Source organism: Propithecus coquereli, unplaced genomic scaffold (assembly GCF_000956105.1).
Source record: "Propithecus coquereli isolate 6110/MARCELLA unplaced genomic scaffold, Pcoq_1.0 Scaffold135, whole genome shotgun sequence".
Classification (NCBI taxonomy): domain Eukaryota; kingdom Metazoa; phylum Chordata; class Mammalia; order Primates; family Indriidae; genus Propithecus; species Propithecus coquereli.
In genome coordinates, this window is record NW_012137747.1 from 2,952,563 (window position 1) to 2,967,828 (window position 15,266).

General features: G+C 38.8%; 1 protein-coding gene across 4 annotated transcripts in view; it reads left to right on the top strand.

Moving 5' to 3' along the window:
- Positions 1-15,266, top strand: part of CAST (calpastatin) — a 104,024-nt gene that overhangs the window by 75,571 nt on the left and 13,187 nt on the right. For all 4 annotated transcript variants that reach the window (XM_012638817.1, XM_012638821.1, XM_012638819.1 and 1 more), the window contains 8 exons: positions 1,737-1,820; positions 2,780-2,827; positions 4,381-4,476; positions 5,658-5,756; positions 9,167-9,268; positions 9,761-9,841; positions 13,665-13,715; positions 13,885-13,956. In XM_012638817.1, the coding sequence (XP_012494271.1) occupies positions 1,737-1,820; positions 2,780-2,827; positions 4,381-4,476; positions 5,658-5,756; positions 9,167-9,268; positions 9,761-9,841; positions 13,665-13,715; positions 13,885-13,956 (633 nt within the window). The remainder of the gene's footprint in view (positions 1-1,736; positions 1,821-2,779; positions 2,828-4,380; positions 4,477-5,657; positions 5,757-9,166; positions 9,269-9,760; positions 9,842-13,664; positions 13,716-13,884; positions 13,957-15,266) is intronic.

Genomic DNA, 15,266 nt, shown 5'->3' on the forward strand with positions numbered 1-15,266 from the left:
CGGGGTCTCGCTCTTGCTCAGGCTGGTTTCGAACTCCTGAGCTCAAACAATCCACCCGCCTTGGCCTCCCAGAGAGCTAGGATTACAGGCGTGAGCCACCGTGCCCGGCCTGGTTTTCCTTTTTAATTATGAACGGGATATAAATATTGCCTAAGATATTTCAAGTCTCTAGAGTCTTAAGCTGAATTCTTAGTACCGGATGGTAAGTTCTTTCCCTCCCGGATAGTCTGATGTGTCAATGAGATTCAGGAAAGTTGCTGCCATCCTGTAGGGATGTCCACTGCCAGTGTGGCACATGCCCCGATGCAGAGCTCTCTGTGCAAAGCCACGTGATACTTCAGGGAAGAGGCCCATGCCTCCTTGGTATTATAATCTATCAGAACATAAAAGTTTTTTATTCTACAATTATACCTCATTATATATCTCCCCATTTTTAGGTATGGTTACCTAGTCCAGTGCTATTTCAATTCAGTAGACTTTTTTTTTTAATGCCTTCTGTATACATACCACAGTGCAGGCATTTCAAGAATATAAAGATCAAAGAGGAAAAGAAAGGTTCTAGCTATGTGTGTAACTCTTACTGTCCACAAGCCTGTGTGTAGTGGGGAGGACAGTTTTAATACAGGTGATCTATGTTGACCATGTTATAGCCGGAGACCTCACAAATCCCTAAATTGGGGAGAGCTGCTACATAATAAGACTTGTTCCATGTGCTGCAGGAGAATATAACTAGAAATGTTTTTTTAAAAAAAACATGATTTCATTCCTTAATGAGAATTATTCTATAAAAAATGAAACTAATTCCAAAGCCTAGAACAGTTCCTGGCTCATTAAAAATGTTCAATAAATATGTTTTAAATTAATTAATCCACTAATCAATCAACAGAGAACTACAGTCTTAGGCTGAGGTGCAGATAGGAGCAGTGTGGGTTGAGTTAGGATTTGCTAAGTGATCCCCCACCTTGGTTTGTAAATTAAATCCACGCCTTGATATAGGTACAAATTATTTCATATTATGGAACTTCCTGCTACTCACCAGTAGTTTACATTGTACACGTTGCATCCTAGAAGTCAGCGATCTGCTACGGAACTACAGTTTTATTTGTAACACAGTTAGTTGTCCAAGATTCAGTAAGCCAGGGCAGTTCTGGTGTTACTGAAGGGAGCCCTTTTAAAAGAGGTAAAACCAGTTATCTATGGATCAGCCAAGATTTGTGATGGGATACTTCTCCCATTTCAGAACTGGGTTTCGTGTGAGAACTGGTTGTGTTCCCTCTCCCTTCTTCAGAGGCTAGCTCATTGAGTCAGACAGATGAAGGCTATTAATGTAATTGCAACTAACGCTGCACTGTGTAGACTGTCTTCAAAGGAGCTTTACTTTTCTCTGGTAATCCTTAGAAGGCAGTGAGCCAGATGAGGATTATTAGTAGCTACATTTTACAGCTGAAGAAACTGGACCAAAGAAAGGCTAAGTGGCTTCCCAAGGTCACAGCACCTGGGGGCAGAGCAGGACAGTTCCCTGGGATCCCTGGCTAGGCTGTCTTTCCAGTTACCCCGTGATGCCTTTTTCATAGCTGCCCACCATGGTCTTGTCTATTGTGGTTTACAAAACTCTTCTAGACATTTGTACCGGATTTGGTCTTGTCTACAATACTCGGGAAGTACACAGATGAAATGATAACATTTCATTGTACATGCATTATCCAACTGCTTTTTTTTTTTCCTTCTTCCATCAGGCAAAAGCTCATGAAGAAAAACTAGAGAAGTGTGGTGAGGATGATGAGACAGTCCCACCGGACTACAGATTAGAACCAGCCACGGTAAATTTTTAGCCACAGTGAACAACCACAGCATCTTGCCTTCGTGTTGTGTTTTATTTCCATACCTTTGACGCTAAGGGCATGTCTGTCCCAGTTCAGAGATTAACTCTGAAAACCCCAAACACTTTCTTCTCTGCTCTCTGAAGTTAGACCCCTTGAGAGATGGTTTATATCTGCCTGGCTTCCTCAGTAGTGACCGTGTGGTCATTAAAATTCCCAAAAATTCAAGTGTTTCAACTATTAACAATGCTTTATATAGATCCTTAAAGTAGAAGAAACAATTTGGGAATATTTATTTTTCTAACTGTTATGTGGATAAAAGCACCATAGATCTTCTCAGTGGTAGATATAAATGTCCAGCAGTTTACCAGTATCCTCAGGGTGGTTTTGTTGTTAGTTTTGATTTGTGATTAGGATGGTGGACTAACTCCTGTTATTACATTTGCAATTTATTTTTGAAATCATACATATTAGTATATGATGGGAAATAGTTGTAATTCTTATATATGCTTATATATGAAAAGTTTCTCATTTTTAGAAATATTCTAAATTGGGAAACTTTACATCTGAAAAACCAAACGGTGTTATAGAAATGATAACTACTTCTTTACCCTGGGTTGGAGAACTGAGACTTTTTAAAAATCTTTCATTTACATAGCTGTACCTTTCTTGCCAAAGAAATTTTTTTTTTTCCTATTGCACTATGCAATGGATGGGAAATTTTTTTTTCAGTAACTTTTAAAGAAAAGTAAAAGTGCATCATATTTGATAACATCTTGATTTTTACAGCTCAACTCCTTATTCTGATACTTTATAAAAAGTAAATCTGAAACAACTTCACTCAAATACAAGAAAAAATAAGCTAATCTCTCCTATCCTAGAATTCCAAAAACCAAACTTGAAACATGAACGAAAAACTTTCTATTTCATTTCCAATGAATTTTCAATTCCGTTTACAGGATAAAGATGGGAAACCACTGTTGCCAGAACCTGAAGAAAAATCCAAGGTAGGAAAATAAGTTTTTCTCTGATGCTTAACAAACAATAGAAATGTAGAGTATAAATTGAGGTAATTTTGACAAACCAGATTTCACTGTGCAGACTCATGTGCCAACCTAGTATTGAGGAGAGGGGAACTTCTGATGGTTACACTTGGCTGATACCTGTGAATCCTTTTCAGATATTATAGTGATTATTTTCTTCATGAATTACTATACTGTGAGTTTTTAGGTAACATTCATTGAACTCTAGAAGGTGATGTCAAGAGGGTCTTTAAATTTAATTAAGCTAGCACTTAGAGTTTGATCCTGATGAAATACTCTAATTAATGATTCTATATGGCCTTTACTTAAGTTGGTAGCAGCCATGAGTTACCTGTCATATTACTAATCAGCAACATTTATTAGTCACTATGTGTCTGACACTGCACCAAATACTTTTTGAATATTATCTTTTTGAGTCTGCCCTGAGTGAAGGCACTGTTAGTGTTCCCATTTTACAGTGAGGAAACTGAGGCACAGGGGGCTTATGTAAATAGCCCAGTGTCGCACAGCTAGAAAGAGCAAGGCCAGGACTTAGAACTCAGGCTGTCAAGTGCTGGGTCCCTGTTTCTCAATCGCATGCCTGTCTAGCATAGGTTGCTGTTATGAGTCAAAATCTCCACATGCCCTAAACGATAATACCACCTACCCTGAAAGAGCTAGGGACAGCAGAAGGTTCCTGCCAAGAACCCATGTAGTCGTAAGAAAGGCGTATGTGATCTATGTTTTCTCTGACTTACTCAGAAGGGAAGTCATTGGGAAATAGGAAAACAATAATCGCATTAAAAAATGATACAGATCTTCATTGGAGAGAACAGGCAATTTTATTGGGACAAAATTCTTCTGCAAAGCAGCACAATTTACAATTGCAAAGATGTGGAAACAACCCAAGTGCCCATCAATACATGAGTGGATTAATAAAATGTGGTACATGTATACCATGGAGTATTCGGCTACAAAAAACAATGGTGATCTAGCACCTCTTGTATTATCCTGGATCGAGATGGAACCCATTCTACTAAGTGAAGTATCCCAAGAACGGAAAAACAAACACCACATGTATTCACCAGCAAATTAGTATTAACTGATCAACACTTAAGTGCACATATAGTAACATTCAATGGGTGCAGTGTGCACTGTCCGGAGGATGGACACACTCGAAGCTCTGACTTAGGCGAGGCAAGGACAATATATGTAACCTAAACATTTGTACCCCCATAATATGCTGAAATAAAAAAGAAAAAAAAAATTCTTCTGAAATTGAAGTATCAGGAAAACTTTTGACTAAATAAACCATTAACACTTTTGTGATACTGAGGTGTTTAGAATTCCTATTTGTTGCATTACATTTTTATCTTAACATTGATAAATGAAAATTATGTCTCTATAAATTAGCTTCTGGTTTTAGATTCTAAAGCATGGCCTCATGTGTTAATCAGAAAAGGAATCTGCTCTGTGAAAACTTTTTTTACAGAGTGAAAATAGTCACTTCATAATATGTAATGTTTCTTATGTTGCAGCTCCTGAGTGAATCAGAACTCATTGAGGAACTTTCCGAAGATTTTGACCGGTCTAAATGTAAAGAGAAGCAATCAAAGCCAACTGAAAAAACAAAAGTATGTTTCTAAAAAATAAACCTCTAGTTTTGAGGGATGTTTTAATGTTTCTGTGTAATCTTAAAAAATGTGATATCAGAACTATTTTAGCATGTTGCAGTTGATTTTTAAAAAGCCCAATATGCCATCTGTTTTTTACATGCAGTTTTTGTCTTAACTTTTGGATTTGCTTTCTTTCCCTAAGCTAACCCTGATATTCTTGCAAAATTGTGGTCCTGTAATTATTTCTTCAGGAAAGCCCTCGAACCCATGCTTTCCTTTCTATCCCTGCTTCTGTTAAAACATTTGTTACAAACAGGTTTTTAGCTATATTGGTCTTTCTGCAACTCTAACATTTGTACTTAGTTTTTAATAGATAGTAAGTTCCCTGATAGAAGAGATCATACCCTATTAATGATCATTTGCTTGAGCACCTTGCATATTAGGGTAGGCTTCCAAAAATGTCTGGATTTAAAATAATTTGTTTGAAATTTTACTCTTGTGATAAAATAAAATAGTATAGTGGTTCTCAAACTTGAGGCTTTGTTAAAACACGGATCACTAGACTCCACCCCTAGAATTTGTTTAGTACATTGGGCTGGGGGGCCGAGAATATGCATTTCTAAGTTCCCTAGTGGTGCTGAGGCTGTCAGTCCAAGGACCACACTTTTAGAACCCCTGGTATAGTATTACTACCTTGCATTTAAACAGAGATATTTATAATTTATAATGCGCTCTTACATTTTATATGATACCACATTGTATTATATAATAGGTATATTTTATTGTTCTATATTATATCATAAATAAATATATAAATAATAGCAATGATTGCTCAAATGTATTGAGCTTAGCGTGTTCCCAAGTACTACGCGTAGCACTTTCTATGCATTATCTCGTTTAAGCCCCATATCAACCCTTGAGATGTGGGTACTGTCATTGTTCTCATTTTACAGATGAGGAAACTAAGTCTCAGAGAGCTTAAGTAACCTACCTAAGGTGAGGGAGAAAAGCAAGTTGAAATAATGGTAGCTGAAGAGTTTTAATATGGCTTGACTTAGTCACTACTCAACAGTCCTCTGGCATTCTAGGAAATCGTGCTCACAGCATATAATAGAGCAGTGTCTTGTTGGTCCATCATTGTTCAGTCTTATTGAACATATATTTCTAAAGTTATTCAAAGTACCTGCTTCTTTCCTCAGAAATCTAAGGCCGCTGCCCCAGCTCCCGTGGCAGAGGCTGTGCCTCGGACCTCCATGTGCAGTATACAGTCAGCGCCACCCAAGCCAGCTGCTACCCCGGTGAGTGATTCCCTGGGCATTAGACAATGTCTTGAGAAAGTTCTGTTCTTCTTCTCATCACTTTCTGCTATATTTTACCATCTTTTTCTTTATTCTTACAAAATAAAAATAAATATGATATAGCTATGGTATCTATTGTTGTTTGGGCCTCGGGTATGCTAGAAATTCAGACTAAATTTAAATTTTTAATTAAATTGCAGCAAGCTATGTTTTTCTTTCATCTTCTGAAATTCCTTCCGGCTCCTCAGCTATTATGGAGAATCCTGCTTTTTCACTTTCCTGTATCTCGTAAGCCTATTCAGAGATCCACAGGCTGCCGGATGTTACTTTTTACTGATTTTCCTGTTGGAATAATTTCCATCAAAATCATGATTCCACCCCCCTCTCCCAACTAAAAGAGGAGAGATTGGCTCAATTCCTTTTCCTTTCCTTCTTCATTTCTTGCCTCCCTCTCACTGTCTTTGTATGAAATATGATATTTGACTAGTCGAATCTTTGTTTCCTTTTGATTTCAGTGGGTTTTATTTCCATTAGCTAATGATAGAATCTGACTTGGGGACTAACATCTGATAGAAATAAATTTCATTACTACAGACATAGTAAATCTACACTCTGAATAGCTAACTTTCAGCATCTGCTATGCAATTGTTCTAGATGCTTTGCAATATCTTCTCATTAAATTTTCTCAAGGACACTATGAAGTCTGTTCTGATCATCTTCCTATTGTAGATGAGGGAAATGAGGCTTTGAGTTGACCTTGAACAACCCACAGACATTTCAGAGATGAAAGATAGGACTCCTGCTCTCAGCTACCTTCAAGCCTAGTGTGGATGTGGGCCAGATCTCAAGCTTACAAGTACCATTTGATCATTCCCACATGGAAACATGGCACAGGGAACATGGGCGATGGGGCACCTTCCCAGGGGGAATTACAAAAGGCTTGCAGGTGGAGGGCAGGGTCACACTTAAGAAGTAGAGATAGCACCATTTTTCCAGAAAGACCAGTGAGCCAAGGATAGACCAACACAGGAATGGAAAGCACTTTGTGAATTTGGGGTATGCATTCAGTTGTTTGAGAACAGGGACAGCACAAGCGCCTTGGGTGCTGTGAAGTGGTTGCCTCCTGCCGGGGAAGTCCTTGGTGTCAGTTGCAAATCCCAAGTCCAGGGTCTCCCTCCTGCCTTAGACAGGACTTGAGGACCCCACCCCCCGTCACCTTGTTATGAGGCTTGAGGATGCTCTCCAGAAACTTTGTGAGTGCCAGGCCACAGCAAAGAAGAGAGGAGGAGGGAATCTACAAAGGGTTCAGTGAAGAAAGCAGGAACAGAGACAGTGATTGGAATCAAAAATACAATAGCTAATATTTCAGAATAGAACTGTTGTGGCCAAAACCTGTGCCTTCCACCGCATCTGCCAAGCGTGACTGCCGGGCTCAGGGCTCAGTTCCTTTCCAGCTTTATCCTGACTACAGAGAGTTGAGCATTGGATTTTCAGTGGACAACCCTCCCCCAAAAAAGCTCTTGTTTTCCCCTTCCCTGACCACCTGTCCTGGGCGTCTACACCACCAACTCTGGCCAGTTGCCAAGGTTACCATCACTGAGGCAGCTGGGATTTCTGCGATGGTGACATCCTGCGAAGCCAGAAAGAATAGCTGCGGAATGTGATAAAGGTCAGAAGCCTCAAGAAAGGCATGAAGATTAGTGAGTAAAGGAAAACAGACCAGAAGGAGGAAATGCATGTGTGCTCTGGGTGGTTCTTGTGTGTCTAAAAAGAATGTTTATTGAGGAAACCCGGAGACCTGAGTTCTAGTTCTGCATTTGACAACATGAAGTACTACAGAAATAGAAGTTTTAGTCCTTAGTCTTGTTTACAGATTCCTTAGTTCTTAAAACTGCTTCTTCTAGCTTTTCTTTAACTCTGTTTCATTAATTTCTTAAACCAGAGATTGGCAAAGGACACAGGATTGGGAAGCAGTGGGTTTCCAAAGACTGGCGGCAGAGTATGGGAAAACAGAATTAAAGTGTGAACGGGTGTCTCGAATCAGATAGCAACTCATTGCCTGGATAAGTCTTGGGTACCAGTGTAACTTTTGTTAGGAACATTACAACTCTTAATAGTTAGTTTAGGTAGAATCCCCAACAGGTTAGATACCTCAGGGATTTTTTTGTTGTTCCTGGGAATAAAATCTATGCATTACCCAGCCACTAGGTGGCAGTAAATCACTTTCCACTTAGGCTTTCTCTCTTCATTGGAGATCTTTCCTTTCGCAGTGCAGCTTAGCAGAAAAACAGTTTTTCTTACTTGGAATGAGGGCTAAGATATGTAAAACAGAAAGGCACTTTTACTCTAAAATTCCAATAGATACTCAATATGATGTCAGAAATTTTTATAATACGATTAAACTCTGAGACCGTTTAATCCAAGGGCTTTCACACTTTTGTTTGACAAAGCAAGACCAACAGTTGGAAATTCATTAGTATTGCAACCAGTACCCATACAATGGAAACAACAGTTTAAAGAATGATACTTATACCCGTTATGTATGATGCATTCCATTTTCTATTCTCATCATTTAAAAAAAAAAATCCTGGTCACAAACCATTACAGTTAAATTTATTTTTATGAGCCACTAATGTACGCATCATGTCCTGTAGTTTGGAAAAGCCAGATCTAGTCCTTTTAGCCCAAACATGACTTCTTCTTCATTTTCCGTTTGCTCCATTGATGCTGTGTGTTCATCCAGTTTCATTTTAAACACCAGCATGGCCAGAGTTCATTACATCGTGAGGGAGCACGTTTCATTTTGAACAACTGGATCACAGGTGACAGTTCTCATTGTGCCACTCAGGTCAGTCAATCCCAGGCAGAGTTCCCTGAAGCAGCCTTGAATCCACTTTGACCAGTAGAAGCCCCATGGAGAAAACATGCTTCTGTGCCTCAATAGATGCTCTACCCGAGCCGCTGCCTCTGAGACAGGCCAGGCTGCCTCAGAAAACGGGGAAGGATGTCCCGTGGGCCTTCTGAAAATCTTTCCTGTGCCGCCTGTAGAGTGGTCTCATAAATATCGTGTCTTTCTTCTTTCCTGGCTTGCAGCATCTCTGTGGTTCTCATCCCATTGCCTTCCTTATTTCTGACCCAGAACTCCGGGTTAGCTCTTGTAAGTTTCTCAGTGTCAACAGATAAGTGGTACATACTTAATGTTTAGTGTGAGAAACTTGCTCTAATTTTTAACATTTTACGTTTTTTAAACATAGATTCTAATTCGATTGATAACTCAGATCATTATTCATAAAAGATGACGTGTGCTTCTTATCTGAAATGAGAATACGCCTTTGTGACTTGTTTGATAGAGTCTGTTTTAGAAGGAGCGATTAACCACCTACTTAGTATATGCACTAATGTACTTTCAGAAGGGCACGGTGCCAGATGATGCTGTAGAAGCCTTGGCTGGTAGCCTGGGAGAAAGGGAAGCAGATCCAGAAGATGGAAAACCTGTGATAGACAAAGTCAAGGTAATGGCAACTCACATACTTCTAGAAAATAGCTGTCATTGATCATCCTCTTTCCTCCCCCAAACAAATTAGTCATTTGGGTTTTTTAAATATTTCCCACAAAACATGACCAGCAGGCTTTCTCTACCATTGTGCATATCCTTTAATAAGCTAAACCTGAGTAAGTACCAGCATTTAACCACCACAGTGGATGGATAGCATTTGCATGTCAGAAGTCTGAGTCTCACCTTTGCCTGCCTGCGTGCTGGGCATCGCTGAGGACTCAGGAGAGAAGTGGCAGCTGCCTGCTGCTCCTTACAGCTGCCTTTCAGCTCAGCAGGCTTGTGATGCTGTCTGAGCCTGCCAAACGAGGATACAGGAACTGTAAACATGTGGCCATATGTACGTCCTAACCTAATGATAGATTTGTTTACCTCAAATTTAGTCACTCAGGCATCCATTTGATGGGAAAACAGATATATTAACAATAAAAATGATATAATTTTTATGTAGGATAAAGCCAAAGAAGAAGACCGTGAAAAACTTGGTGAAAAAGAAGAAACAATTCCTCCTGATTATAGATTAGAAGTCAAGGTAAACAGGCTGGAGAATTTTTCTATTTGATTTTAATTTATACTGAATTTCATATACATAAAGAAGGGGCACGAGAATAGACCTGGAGTATAAAGATCTTGTTTCTTAATATTTCAAACACCAAATAGTATTAGTCCACTAATAATCATGTTAGAACACCAGATAATGGAGCTAAAATATTCCTAAGTGGCCTTTCAATCCTCTCTTTAGTGAAAGAAATTGAATATCTAATGTTTTCCCTTCTAACTATCAGTTAGCAATACCAGAAATATAAAAAACCTTGGATAGATAGGAAAACCAAAATGAGGAACAAATATTTACTTTTTTATGTTTCTTTAATTCAATTTAATTGACAAATAATTGTGCTCATTCATGGAGTACATGTTGATGTTTTGATACATATAACGTATAGTGATCAGATCAGGGTAATTAGCCTATCCATCATCTGAAACGTTTATCATTTCTTTGTGTTGGGAACATTCAATATCTTCCTTCTAGCTCTTTGAAACTATATATTATTAGCTATAGTGATCCTGCAGTGGTATAGAATTTTATTCCTCCTATCTAGCTGTAATTTTGTATCCTTTAACAAATCTCTCCCTATCCCTCCCTTCTCCCAACCCTTCCCAGCCTCGAAATCCTCTGTTCTACTTTTTACTTCTATGAGATTGGCTTTTTTTTTTAGCTTCCACATATGAGTAAGAATATGCAGTGTTTAACTTTCTGTTCCTGGCTTATTTCACTTAACATAATGTCCTCCAGTTCCATCCATCTTGCTGCAAATGGCAGGATTTCATTCTTTTTTTATGGCTCAATAATATTTTTTAATCCATTCATCTGTTGTACACCTTGGTTGATTCCACATCTTGGCTATTGTGAGTAGTGCTGCAATAAATATGAGGGTGCAGATGTCTCTCTGATATACTGATTTCCTTTCTTTTGGACAAATACCCAGTAGTGGGATTGCTGGATCATATGGTAGTTCTATTTTGAGTTTTTTGAGGACTCTGGATACTGTTCTCCATAGTGGTTGTACAAATTTGCATCCCCACTAATAGTGTATAAGAGCTCCCTTTTCTCTGCATCCTTGCCAACATTTTTTATTTTTTGTCTTTTTTATAATAGCCATCCTAAGGTGAGATGATACCTGACTTTGGCTTTGATTTGCGTTTCCCTGATGATGGATGATGAGCATTTTTTCATAATATTCATTGGCCATTTGTCCTATCTTCTTTTAAGAAATGTCTGTTTAGATCGCTTGCCTTTTTTAAATCTAATTGTTTTGTTTTCTGTTGAGATGTTGGAGTTCCTTGTCTATTCTAGATATTAATCATATGTCAGATGAGTACTTTGCAAATATTTTCTTCCATTCTGTAGGTTGTCTTTTCACTCCGTTGATTGTTTCCTTTGCTGTGAGAAGCTTTTTAGTTCGATATAATCCCATTTGTTTATTTTTGCTTTTGTTACCTGTGCTTTTGGATCTTATTCATAAAATCTTTTCCTAGACCAAAATCCTGAGGTATTTTTTCTATGTTTTTTTCCTGGTAATTTTATAGTTTAGGGCCTTACATTTAGTTCTTTGATCCATCTTGAGTTGATTTTTGTATAGGGTGAGAGGTGGGGGTCTAGTTTCATTCTTCTACATATGGATATCCAGTTTTCCCCCACCATTTAGTGAAGAGACTAGAGGAACAATTATTTTCTATGAGGAAAAATGTGCAACTCTTAGATGTAAGTTAGAAAAATAAGAGAGCCTGTTTAACGTTGAGTAAAGTGGCAAGATGGCCCATTTCCTTTATTCTGAAAGTATAGGTTGTATAGGACAAATAACAGAGGGGAAGACACCATTATGAATCTTGTAATTTAAATGCAGTCATTTAAATGGGGTAGATGCATGGACAATGGAACAAATGTCAGTCATCTTCATAACATGTCAGTACTTAAAAGGATCTTCAACTAAATTTCATTAATAATTCCAGAAAATCAAATTCATACTCTTTACTCATCCATATGTACTAGTCCATTTATATGGCAAACACAGGAACTATACTGAGCTCTTCTTGATTGAAAGCGTCTTATTCCGGGTGTCTTTATTCTTCTTCCTTTCTGTATTTCACAATTCAGCTGAAACCATGGCACGTCTATTAATTTGGGTTTGCTCCTATGTTGCTTTTCAAAGTTGTTAGAGAGTATTTTAGGGGCCACATGCTCTACCTCCACTGACTACCCCTCCAGTGGAGACTGGTCGAGTGCAGAGGACTCTGTCCGTAGAAATGGTTGGGTGGTTGCTTCTTCTCTCTCCCTTTGCTGAATTCTAGTAGCAGTGTTTAAGAAAGCAGGTGATCAGCTTTCCCCGACCATTTTATTCTGTGGTAGTCTCATCCTCCTCTGAACTTGTTTATCTCACACATGGTTAGTTACCTATTGCCATAGAACATTTTCAGGTGCTGGCTTCATCTATTATTTAAACCCTATGTTGTTGTTTGTCAACGACGCTCTCATCGGGTCTCTTCAGGGAGATTCAGCTCTCTGAGCGGAGGCCACAAGCTTCCACTTTGAGACATGTGATCATGCAGTGATAGAAAATTGACTTCACTTGGAGTGTGGAGCAAAAGTGTCCCCAGGGTCCCATACATCACTGGGGAAATTTGCTGCCTTTGCCCCCAACGGGTGGTGGAGAACAAGCCCAGGTTCTGCTTTCCCTCCTACCTGAAGAAAGGTGAGAACGTACAGGTGGACTGCAGAGGAGACGGAAAGCAGGGAAAGGGACTTATGTCACTTTTGAGGGAAGCAGGTGATACAGGTTGAGTATCTCTTATCTGAAATGCTTGGGACCAGAAGTGTTTCAGATTTCAGATATTTTTGGATTTTGGAATATTTGCATTATACTTGCTGAGCATCCCTGATCCAAAAACCTAAAATGCTCCAATGAGTGTTTCCTTTGAGTGTCATTTCCATGCTCAAAAAGTTTCAGATTTTGAAGCATCTTGGATTTCAGGTTTTCAGATTAGTGATGTGTAACATGTACCTCTAAACCATTGCACCTCACATTTTAAACAAATAAAAACCAATCTTGACCAGTTTCTCAGGAGAAATATTTGCATATATTAATATATCCTTGTGCTTGCTTATTTTTGTGTATGTGTGTACATGGGATTTACTATTAACTTATATATCTTCTTTTACTAAACAGCCCCAAATGCTTTATCAGTTTTGTCCTATTACTCAAAAGTGGCACTTAGGGTCATTTAAAGCTTGACGTATCTGAGCCGTAAGTTTCAGAGTGCCTTGCCTGCAAGGCAAACTCCCCGAGGACAAGGGGCTTCGTCTGTGCTATTTTCTGTTGTATTCCCAGTAATTAGGGCTTGGCACATAATCCATGCATGTTAGTCAAATGTGTGGCTTATAAAGTTAACCAGTCTTTTCCAAGCAACCTCTGCAAAGCTCACCCCCAGGCAGGTGAGGAGCTCATCTCACATTGTCCCGCAAACCCTGGTCACGGCACCACATGACACTGACCATTCACCTATTTTTCTCCTGTGCTAGCTGCTAGTCTTGGGCTTCTGTGGTCACAAACCATGCCTAATCTGGTGTGTAGCCCCCATGCCTTGGGAATGCCTGGTACTTATGAGCTGATTGTTTGTTGACATGAACTAATTAGAACATAGTCTCTGGTGAGAGAACCTGTTTCCTGAAATGGTAAATCTAATCTAAACTGTACAACAACAGGTATAACCTGTCCGCCCTTTGTAATGTTTACAAGGTTTCATACTTGGGATAGAATTTGAAGTGATTCAGTGTTATGTTTTTTCTCCTGGGATAGGATAAAGATGGAAAACCACTCCTGCCAAAAGAGCCCAAGGAACAGCTTCCAGTAAGCAAACCAGTTTTCTATGAGTATATCTCCTTCCTTTTGGCCCTGGTTGTTAATTCAGGAAGGACATAGCCTTCCTCTTAGTTGATCAGCATGTAAATAGTGACATCATTTTGAAGAGGAGACAAGTGACAGTGGTGTTTGTTGATACATTTTCTGGTTCTTACAGCCCATGAGTGAAGACTTCCTTCTTAACGCTTTGTCTGAGGACTTCTCCGGTCCCCCAAACACTTCATCTCTTGTAAGTCTGGAACTCCTGGTTTTCTTTCTTTACTTTTAGGGTAAATTAATTCCGAAAATAAATGGCACCTTGTGACTTAGAATCTGACTTGGGACCTGAGGAAACTCACAAAATTAATGACCCTCAATCCACTATAGCCGTTAAAAATGTGTCGCCCCGTGAAATAAAGTCCCAACACAGTGGTTGTTTTCAGCAGTCTAACTGATTGGACCAGTGAGCATGTACTTTATCAAGTACCACTATGAAAATAAAATTTAAATTTGAGTTTATCCAAAATTACTTCTCAGGCTACTTTACTTGTTATTTCTACAGTTTATCTTTTCCCAAATTGCCTCCTAAGAAAACTTAGCTCTATGTGTAATAGTCCCTCAAAGGGAATTCTGTACTACAAAGTTTGGACAATGTTGGGTAATGTTAAGCAGGTTTCTCTGCTGTAGGATTTTTAGGGTTTTTTATATGCAAATATGTATTGTAAGTCTGTTAGAGTTCCCAAACTTACACAGCTGCAGAAGCTTTTCATGTGGGGTCTGGGTTACCTATTTACATGAAAACCAGTTTTTAAACCCCTGAATGTAGTGTGGGCAGTCAGTTGGAAAACAAATTAACAGGTTCCTATGTGGAGAATGGCATGGAAAATATCAGAATATAAATATATTTATAGACAGAATGAGTGACAACTAGAAGAAATAATGATTCCTTGCAGTTGCCTGAAGTTGTTGCTCTTGCTGAAGTGATAAACCCTTCAAAGAAGGGCTTACTAACTAGAGCACACTCCTCGTGACACCCCTATAAAGGCAGCACACTGTCCATGATCCTCCTCTCATCCTCCTCCAAGCAAACAGCACATCACAGAGAGGCACTCCAGCCCTGATTTAGAAACTGAAAGATGCAGGGAAGAAAACCACGTGAGTGGTATCCTAGGAATGTGGAACCATGCCATTGCAGTGACGCAGAACATCCGAACAAATTGTGGGGAACAAGACTCGAATGCTCCTCCTCACCCTATCATTATTATTATTATTACAATAATGAGGGGTTTCTTTCTCTTAGAAACTTAAAGATTTGGAAAAAGTAACAATAAACTTATATGTACCCCCTCCACCTACTTAAAGGTGGATAGCAGTGAAATGATTAGATCAAACAATTTTAAAAAAAAAATTTTACTCTTAGGATATTAACAATCTAGCAAAGAAAAAAAATTATTAGTATCAACAATATAATTAGTAAAGTAGAAAAAAGTGATTATGATAAGAAGCGAATAGTCAAAATAGAAAATTATTTAGAGAAATATCCCAAGAACTTTGGAGGAA